Consider the following 10,935-nt stretch of genomic DNA (forward strand, 5'->3'; position numbering starts at 1 on the left):
CAGGTACTGTATGTGCAGCCATGCATTCCAGAGCTACACATATGTCCGTCTGACCTACAAAATCAAATATTATTTTGTCACATGCGCCGAATACGTCAGGTGTAGAACTTACAGTGAAATGCTTACTTACAAGCCCTTAACCAACAATGCAGTTTTAAGAAAATGCCTAAAAAAAAGTAAGAGATAAGAATAACAAATAATTAAAGAGCAGCAGTAAAATAACAATAGCGGGGCTATATTCAGGGGGTACTGGTACAGAGTCAATGTGCGGGGGGCACCGGTGTCGAGGTAATTGAGGTAATATGTACATGTAGGTAGAGTTATTAAAGTGACTATACATAGATAATAACAGAGTAGCAGCAGTGTAGAAGAGGAGGGGGGGGGGGGGCAATGCAAATAGTCTGGGTAGCCATTTGATTAGCTGTTCAGGAGTCTTAAGGCTTGGGGGTAGAAGCTGTTTAGAAGCCTCTTGGACCTAGACTTGGCGCTCAAGTAGCAGAGAGAACAGTCTATGACTAGGGTGGCTGGAGTCTTTGACCATTTTTAGGGCCTTCCTCTGACACCGCCTGGTATAGAGGTCCTGGATGGCAGGAAGCTTGGCCCCGGTGATGTACTGGGCCGTACGCACTACCCTCTGTAGTGACTTGCGGTCGGAGGCCGAGCAGTTTCCATACCAGGCAGTGATGCAACCCGTCAGGATGCTCTCGATGGTGCTGCTGTAAAACCTTTTGAGGATCTGAGGACCCATGCAAAATATTTTCAGTCTCTTGAGGGGGAATAGGTTTAGTCGTGCCCTCTTCACGACTGTCTTGGTGTGCTTGGACCATGTTAGCTTGTTGGTGATGGGGACACCAAGGAACTTGAAGCTCTCAACCTGCTCCACTACAGCCCCGTACTCCTTTTCCTGTAGTCCACAATCATCTCCTTTGTATATGTTCTTAATGATCTCAGTAGCCTGAGCATACTAACCACAACTTTGATTTGACACACCTAGATCAGTCTATTGACTTTATAAGTAATTTACTTATTTGATGTACTTAATGAAATTCCTGGCTAAATGTGGTGCGCCAAGTGGGCGCGCTTATCTTCGTTAGCACGCTGCGCTGCATAGCCTGCCAGGAGGGTTGAGACTCGGGAGCGCGTGGGATGCACAGTTGGGAGCTCGCCACGACATACTAGAACAGAGTTACAGAGACCACTCGCTCACACACACACACAGAGAGACACTCACGTACACAACTGCTTCAGGACTTGCTGACAACAACCCGAGGGATAATTATCAATGTTTCATGCTCGAAAATGTTGATATTGCACATCGCATCACTTTTGAGTAAGTATTGTTTTTACATGGGACTGTTTCGTTTTATAGAGTGGATGTCCTACTGCGCAGGTAGCTAGCTAAAGTATTTTCTATTCCTTTGAGGAGTTGCCTATGCCCAAGTAGTGTCTTAAGAGGAAAAGTAAAACGTGAAGAGTTCCAATAGAGGAGTTTAATTCCAGTGTAACTTTTCACTCTCACTTATCCAGGACCATGGGGACATTTAATGAGGAACATCTGTAAGCCGTTATTTAAACATCTGAAATGTGTTCAACAGTTAATACATGTCAGATGTCTCAGTCCACTAAGCTTGTTTAAAGATGTTTTGGGCTCATTATTTTCAACTAGCTATCGTTTACAGAAGCTATTTTGTACAGTAAATAACCGTCGATGTTGTTCTCGAACATAGCAGCCTGTTTTCATAAACAGTCACCCCACAGGGATCGATAGGAAAGCGAATCCATGTGATTTCAGTTAAATTAACCGAAGAGAAGCATATCTTGTGACCGTTATGTTTTTATACCCAGTGATGAAATAGACTAAAGGGAAACTGTGATAGCAATGCAGAGACACGTCTCTTACGTCTAAAATAGAAACATTTGTACAGATGTTTAACTGTGGGATAGTTGAGTTGTATAGCATAATAGTTGCATGGGGAGTTATACTTCCGACATGTTTTGCTCGCCCGTGTGGCATCATCAGCTACTCTCACCGCTGTTTCTGTCGCTCAGCCCTCGGGTGGCGCACCTTTGCCCAGATGCCGGAGTTTGGGGATGTGTGCACTGAGGGGAGCTGCTACCCCGCCACCGGGGACCTTCTGATCGGCCGCGCGCACAAGCTCACCGCCTCCTCCACCTGCGGCATTGAGAAGCCTGAGCGCTTTTGCATCGTTGGTCACTTGGAGGTAAGACACCTCACACCTGGGGCACAGATACTGTAGTTGCACTACACTAAGACAGGGCCGGCAGTGGGCATAAGCAGCCGCTAGGGACTGACATAAGCGGTTGCTTTCAACTGTTGAGAGTTTGAATAGTAGAATACATAAGGTGCAACTTCGAAATGTGGTTGTGCATCAGCAGTTTTCCTTATTGACTTAAGACATTTCAGTTTTTCATTTTTAATTCATTTGTAAAAATGTATAAAAACATAATTCCACTTTGAAATTATTGGGTACTGTGTGTAGGCCAGTGACACAAAATCTAAATGTAATCCAAATAAAATAAAAACATTATACTTTTATCACGGTTCCCCCCAAATCATGGGCGAATTACTGACCATGCATGAAGGGCCGTGCCGAGTGGCCCTGAACTTCCCCCATTGATTATGATATCTCACTGATATCATATTAACATGGCAAAATGTGTAGAATTTCTAGAAATTAGTTTTAAAACTGCTAAAATGTCTTCAATCCATGGCAAAGTGGGTAGAATTTCAGGAAATTAGCTGTAAAACTGCATATTTTTCTCCACCCCATGGCAAAATTAGTAGAATGGCATGACATTTGTTATAAAATGGCAAAATATTCTCTCTGCCCCCATGGGTAGGCCGTCATTGTAAATAAGAATTTGTTATTAACCGAATTGCCTAAAACATTTTCTCTATGCCCCATAGCAAAATGTGTACTGCAGGAAATTTACTTGATTAAAAATTATATTTTTTCTCTTAGCCGTCAAGAGGGGAGGCCATTAAAATGTTTTGCCCGCTTAGGGCTTAGGGACCCCAAAAGGCTTTGCACCTAGAAGTAACACATGAGGCACAGATGGGTATTATACCCACCCTGGAGGTAAGTCCCAGGCGGTTCAGATAGGGGAATTACACCTCCTGTAGGCAATGGGATACAATATGACCATTACATTTGCAGCTAATAGGGCTGGGCCACATATGATCTATACACTCACTGGTCCTCTGTAGTTCAGTTGGTAGAGCATGGCACTTGCAACGCAAAGATGGTTGGTTTGATTCCCTGGATGGGACCACCCATAAGTAAAACGTGTGCACGCATGACTGTAAGTCGCTTTGGATAAAAGCGTCTGCTAAATGATGATTATTATTATATTACACCTGACCAGCAGGTATATTATATAACACTTCATTGTGTTTCCAAAAATGGTGTTGTAACGTAATGGTGTAGTACAGTACAGTGTAATATTTGAGTGTACGAAAGAGACTCTATGGTATTGTGCTGCGTGGGAGTCTTGGCATTTCCCTCCACAATAAGCATTGTGTGCCACACAATCACCGCCCTGTGTGATTGTCATGGGGGGTGAGAAGGGGAGAGTTCATGATCGGGGGTACTCCGTTATTCCAGAATCCCCTCGGGGGTGAACGCCTACAGAATGTGTCCATGTGAAGGGGGTGTTATCTACCAATGGGCTGTGGGACGATTAACGGAACATTGGAACATTCTAGGATGAGTCATTGTAATGAGGAGGAGAACGGGGGATGAGGAGAAGAGCCTGAGGGTCTAGTGCAAAGAATTCTGGGAGCAGACTTTGCCTAACGGGGAGTGGAAGCTGGACCACTTAGCAGTTACATGTGGTCACATTTCAACACAGTTAAAACTTGTGTGTGCAGATATATTGGAAAGCAACTGCTTGGATGAAATTAGAAAGTTGTGAAAGTCACACTCACACACTTGTTAGGAAGATACAGTGCAGAGTAGGGTGTGTGTGTGTGTGTGTGTGTGTGTGTGTGTGTGTGTGTGTGTGTGTGTGTGTGTGTGTGTGTGTGTGTGTGTGTGTGTGTGTGTGGAAGAAAATACAAAATCTGTGTGTGTAGGCCAAACCATCTGGAGAGCAGACAAACCTTCTGCTGCTAAGGGGGGCAGTGAGCCTAGAGAGTAGAATAAACTATTATCTTCACTACAGGATATACACACTCAGACACACACACACACACACACACACACACACACACACACACACACACACACACACACACACACACACACACACACACACACACACACAGTCTTGTACAGCTAACCTTGTAGGAACACACAATTCAAAATCCTATTTTCCCTAACACATACTCTTACCCTAACCTTTTTTTAAATTTATTTAACCTTTATTTAACTAGGAAAGTTAGTCAAGGACAAATTCTTATTTACAATGACGGCCTACCCCAGCCAAACCCTAACCCGGACGACGTTGGGCCAATTGTGCGCCGCCCTATGAGACTCCCAATCATGGCCGGTTGTGATACAGCCTGGAATCTAACCAGGGTCTGTAGTGACGCCTCCAGCACTGAGATGCAGTGCCTTAGACCGCTGCGCCACTCGGGAGCCCAAAACCTTAACCCTAACCTTAACCCTAACCTTAACCCAAAAACCTAACCTTAGCTCTAAACCTAGCTCCAACCCTAAAATTAACCCTAGCTCCTAACCCTAACTCTTAACATAATTCTAACCCTTACACTAATTCTAACCTTACCCTAAACCACCTATGCATAGCATTTTACCTCAAGGGGACTAACAACATTTTCCCACAAGAATAGCTAATCATGTACACACACACACACACACACACACACACACACACACACACACACACACACACACACACACACACACACACACACACACACACACACACACACACACACACACACACACACACACTATAGGGCCCCATTCCTACCCATATTCACCCATACTGTTTGTGTGTGATGACAGACTGAGTGGTAGCTCTATAATTAGGTGAATGATCATGTTTTTCACAGTACTGAGACACTCTCTCCTCCCTCTCTCTGTAGGAGGAGAAGAAGTGTTTTGTGTGTGACTCCAGGGAGAAGTATGATGAGAGGATGAACCACACCACCAGCCACAGCATCGAAAACTTGGTCACCACCTTCGCCCCCAACCGCCTCAAGACCTGGTGGCAGTCTGAGAATGGTGAGAATATGTGTGTGTGTGTAGGGGTGGGTGTTTGTGCTCATGTTTTTGGTTTTACTAGTAAAATAAGGAACATTCAGACAAGTGGGGACATTTCGCCAGTCCCCACAAGGAAAAAGGCTATTTTAGTCTTAGGGTTTAGGTTTAGGGTTAGTGTTACAATTATGGTTACAGTGTGGACATCACATGTTGAACGCGGAATGAGGGCGGAATGAGGAAGAGCTCGGTTTGTTGTTTTGAAAGTCTCTGAAAAACAATTCTATTGAAAAAGTTTGGTTACTAGCTAGCTTTTGAATTTGGATCCCGCCACGCGGTTAGCCTCGGTTGCTGGTACCACTATATCTGTCCAGGGATCCTGCCAACCAAAAGTTTGAAGAGCTGCTTGGCGTAGCAAGGTTTCTGGCTGGGACTGTGGATTGTCCCGGGCTTGTGGCTGTCTAAATCCCTGCTGTTTGTTGCTGTTTAAATCTGCCCTGTGACCTGCCCTGCCTGGAACTGCGTGGAGTACCAGCGTTAGCCTACATTGCTACCAGGGCGTCCAAAGCCAAAGGTGGAAGTAATGGAGAGGACAGTGTTTCTCTATCACAGGTCAAGGATCTTTTAAATGAACAAAAAGGATTTTACAAGACGTTGTTACAACAACAGGAAAATAGCTTCAACAGCTTTGTTCAGATACTGATGGACTCGACTAACGAAAGAATTGATGATCTGACGGGGGGAGGTTCAGAACTGTAAGAACAGTTTGCAGTTCTCCCAGTGAGATGTGTATGTCCTGAAAGAGACTTGCAGTAAGATGACAACAAACTGTAAGTCCTCTCGAGATGACATCAACATGAATCCTTATTAGCAATGACTGGGAAAACAGATCCAGGGGGACAATCCAGGAGGAATACCATCGTTGTGGATGGCATACCAGAGTCTTCACATGAGAACTGGGCCGAGTCTGAGGAGAAAGTATGGAAAATGATCACTGAAAAGTTGCCGATGGATCATACGAAGATTGAGGTGGAGCGCGCTCACAGGTCTGGAAAACATGTAACCAGCCCAGGTCACAGACCCAGGCCGATAGTGGTCAGGCTCCTGAGGTTTGAGGACAAGATGGCTGTTCTGGAGAGAGCCAAGAACTTGAGAGGAATCAACATCTTCCTCAAAGAGGACTTCTCTGAAGCTGTGCGCCAGAGGCAGGAAAAGAACTGATCCCAGCTGTGAAAGCTGCCAGAGCGCATAGGAACATCTGCTACAACAGGCTCATTGTCCACCCTCCCTCCCTAAAGCTTGGGAGAAATGAGAGAGCCAAGCCTCAGGGCCAGTAGCTTCAGCCCAACATCACACACACGCATATACAGTATATCTTTTTTTCTCAGATAAGCTATCAAGGAAATGGCTAAGAATAGCCCATATTAATATACACCGAGTTTACAAAACATTAGGTTGCACCACGTTTGCCCTCAGAACAGCCTTAATTCGTCAGGGCATGGACTCTACAAGGTGTGGAAAGCGTTCCACAGGGATGCTGGCCCATTTTGACTCCAATGATTCCCACAGTTGTGTCAAGTTGGCTGGATGTCCTTTGGGTGGGGGACCATTCTTGACACACGGGAAACTGTTGAGCTTGAAAAACCCAGCAGCGCTGCAGTTCTTGACACATTCAAACCGGTGCGCCTGTCTTGCCCACTCACCCTCTGAATGGCACACATACACAATCCGTGTCTCAATTGTTTCAAGGCTTTAAAATCCTTCTTTAACATGTCTCCTCCCCTCCATCTACACTGATTGAAGTGGATTTAACAAGTGACATCAATAAGGGATCATAGCTTTCACCTGGATTCACTCAGTAACTTGCTAACATCGGATAACATTCATATACTGGCCATCTCTGAAACTCACTTAGCTAATTCCTTAGATGATACAGCAGTGGCAATATATGCATATACTTTAACTACGGAAAAGACGTGCATGCCTATGGGGGAGGTGTTGCTGTATACTTTATGTTCAGAGCCATATTCCGGTAAAGCTTAGAGAAGATCTCATGTCAAATGTTGTTGAAATGTTGTGGTTGCATGTTCACCTGCCTCATCTAAAGCCTCTTCTTTTGGGGCGCTGCTATAGGCCACGAAGTGCTAAGAGTCAGTATTTGGATAATATGTGTGCAATGCTTTATAATTGTTGGGAGGGGTCTATTTTCTGAGTGACCAGAACATTGACTGGTTAGCAACTAGCTGTCCGCTCAAGAGGAAGCTTCTAACTGTGACTAATGCCTGTAATATGACCCAGGTTATCGCTCAACCAAATAGAGTGCATACCAATAGTGTTGGATATGTGACATCCAAAGCAATATCTGTTTCCATTGGCTGTAGTGACCATAACATTGTGGCAATAACAAGGAAAGCCAAAGTTTGGGCCTAAAGTAATTCATAAAAGATCATACAAAATTGTTGACATACTATAAATTGAGAAATATTGTGACTAAACTTAACAAAAAGAATAAGAAATTATATCACCGTAAAACACAATGGAAAAAGACTTTGGAGTACCTTAAATGATATCATGGGCAGAAAACCCAATACATCTCCATCGTTCATTGAAGTTGATGGGTCATTTATAACGAAACCTTTTGATATTGGCAATCATTTCAATTACTATTTCACTAGTAAAGTGGAAAAACTCAGAAGTGAAATGACAACATTGAGTTAGTGTGGGAGAGGTGGGAAAACCTATTGTTATCCATCAATAATGATAAGCCACCAGGTATAGGCAACCTAGACGGGAAACTATTGAGAATGGTAGCAGACTATGGGTGCGTTCGTAAATTCACTCTGGCTATCTACTCCGATTTCAGAGCAGAGTGCAGAATAACTGATACATTTACAAACGCTCAACACCCGTTGAATATGGCCGGTGTCAGTAAACATCTGCAAAAAAGCTTAGTTAAATTGTTGCCAGTAGCAAAGTTACAGTCACCAACACTCTTGATAACATGAAAACAGCCTAACCAACTCTGCTAGGGCAAGTAAAATGGTCAGAGTGGGGTGTTCTCTCATTTGTGTTTGGAAGTAGCTAGCAAGCTAGCCAGCGTTAGCCAATTAGCTTAGGCGCTTGACTGCCGTTGTGAGGTCAGAACACTCGGATCAACCCTACTCCTCGGCCAGAGCGTCCAGTATGTTCTCTGAACGCTCCGAGAGCGAAACGCTCTGAACTTCCTAACGGACAATCTGACAACACTCTGAATTTACAAACACCCAAAACGCACTGTGTGCTTTGGCGCTCCAGATTGAATTTACAAACACACCCTATATTGCCACCCCTATTTGCTATATCTTTAACCAAAGACTAAAGGGAGTGTGTGTGTCCACAGGCGTGGAAGGAAGCTAAAGTAATTCTACTGCCTAAAAATAGTAAAGGCACCTTTGCTGGCTCTAACAGACGCCCAATCAGTTTGCTGCCTGTTCTTAGTAAAGTGATGGAGAGGATTGTGTTTGACCAAATACAATGCTATTTTCCAGCATGCATATAGAGAAGGGCACCCAACTTGTACATCCCTGACTCAGATGACAGATGATTGGTTCAAATAAATTGATAATAAGATGATAGTTGGAACTGTGTTGTTAGATTTCAGTGCAGCCTTTGATGTTATTGATCATAAAAAGTTATTGAAAAAACACCACCTGCCATACACATGGTTGGAGAATTATTTATCCAATAGAACCCAGAGAGTGTTCTTCGATAGAATCTTCTCTCGCATCAGATATGTACAGTGCAATGTCCCTCAGGGCAGAACCTTGGGCCGTTACTCTTCTCTATTTTAACAAAGGATTTGCCACAGGTCTTACACAAAGCTAGAATGACTAAGTATATGGATGATTCCACACTTTACATGTCAGCACCCAAAGCCAGTGAGCTCACTGAAATTCTAAATAAGGAGTTACAGTCAGTATCAGAATGGGTGATTAATAATAAACAGGTCTTAAATACATCTAAAACTAAAAGCATTGTATTTGGTTCAACACATTCTCTAAGACCTAAACCTCAACTGGAGTTGTACATAAAGGGTGTGGCTGTAGAGGCAAGTTCAGGAAGCTAAACTCCTAGGTATACCTTTGGATGGTCAATTACAGTATCACGGGTCAAGTCATATTGACAAATTTGTTGTGAAGATGGGGAGGAGTATATCTGTTATAAAAAGATGTTTTGCATTTTTGACACAAATCAACTGTACTAGTTGTTTAGGCTCTGGTCTTGTTCCAAAGAAAGACCTAACAAAGCTGCAGCTGGCTCAAAACTTTTTCAGTTATATTGTTTCTATTATTTCTTTGTTGTATTGTTTGTATATCGGTGTATTTTACATTTGTGTTATTGTCCTTGTGTATCAGTGTTTTGTTACTTGTTAAGTTTTTTGTGGAACCCAGGAAGAGTAACTGCTGCTTCTGCAAAAGCTAATAGGAATTGAAATAAACAAATAGGGTTAGGGTTAGGTTAAGGGTTAGGTTTATGGTTATGGAAAATAGGATTTTGAGTAGGAATCAATTGTTAGGTCCCCACAAGGATAGTAATACAAACATGTGTGCTCGTGTGTGTGTGTCATGGTGAAGTCCAGCTGTGAGAGAGTGTGGTCAGTGTGCGCTAAATGTGTTCTCATGGGAACAAGGGGGTGGTACGGTGAGTAGAGCAGATCACAGAGCAACACAGCTCAGCCAATCAGAGCAGGCTTCAGGGCAGAGGATATACAGGTATGCTCACGTGAACAGGTGTTAGAAACAGCTGTAAATCAACACTGCCGACACGACATGACTGCATTGTTCCCTGTAATACACACATGCACATACACTCCCTCGCACACATACTTGCAGCTGGACAACATAATAAGAGACTGAGGTATTCTTGTCTGAGAGCATGGGAACTGGACTGGCTTTCCCACATACACACACACACACACACACGCACGCACGCACGCACACACACACACACGCACGCACGCACGCACGCACGCACACACATACACACATACACACATACACACACACACACGCACGCACGCACGCACACACACACACACAGTCCTAACACTAACACAGACTCACATAGCCCATGCACGCACGAACACACACACGCAGTGGGTTTGTTTATTCATTGCTGAGTCTTCTGACAGATGGGGAGGATAAAGTGTCCATTGTTGTTCAGTCATGGAAGGGGCCACAGCCAGATGCCCAGATGGTCCGGGAATACCAGGAAGGACGAAACATGGAAAAGCAGGGGTTGGAATTTCCATATCCCGGTGCATTAGTCCCTATGAGATCCCACTAAGCACATGTTACCACGGCAACGGATCAATTCGTCACATGGGTGTGGCAGAAAGACCAATTGACATGGTCAAATTGACACGGCCAATCAGCCCATCTCCTGTGTGTGTGTGTGTGTGTGTGTGTGTGTGTGTGTGTGTGTGTGTGTGTGTGTGTGTGTGTGTGTGTGTGTGTGTGTGTGTGTGTGTTAGCAGAGATTTTGGCAGACTCACTAGTGTGTTTTTATGGGTCTGTAACTCCTACCTCCTGACTTAAAGCAGGATTTGTCTGTCATGGGATGTCTTTCTCAGTGTGTGTGTGTTGTGTGTTTGTTTCCCTGTGCTGCAGGTGTGGAGAATGTGACCATTCAACTGAACCTGGAAGCTGAGTTCCACTTCACACATCTCATCATGACCTTTAAGGTGGCCACACACACACACACACACACA

General features: G+C 44.1%; 1 protein-coding gene across 1 annotated transcript in view; it reads left to right on the forward strand.

Moving 5' to 3' along the window:
- Positions 1–1,145: 1,145 nt before the first annotated feature.
- The window catches only part of LOC106609095 (laminin subunit beta-1), a 30,452-nt gene continuing 20,662 nt past the window's right edge, over positions 1,146–10,935 (forward strand). The window contains exons 1-4 of the mRNA XM_045721919.2: positions 1,146–1,330; positions 2,050–2,222; positions 5,072–5,210; positions 10,835–10,908. Of these exons, the coding sequence (XP_045577875.1) occupies positions 1,300–1,330; positions 2,050–2,222; positions 5,072–5,210; positions 10,835–10,908 (417 nt within the window). The 5' untranslated portion in view covers positions 1,146–1,299. The remainder of the gene's footprint in view (positions 1,331–2,049; positions 2,223–5,071; positions 5,211–10,834; positions 10,909–10,935) is intronic.

Source organism: Salmo salar, chromosome 07 (genome assembly GCF_965601325.2).
Source record: "Salmo salar chromosome 07, fSalSal1, whole genome shotgun sequence".
Taxonomy (NCBI): Eukaryota; Metazoa; Chordata; class Actinopteri; order Salmoniformes; family Salmonidae; genus Salmo; species Salmo salar.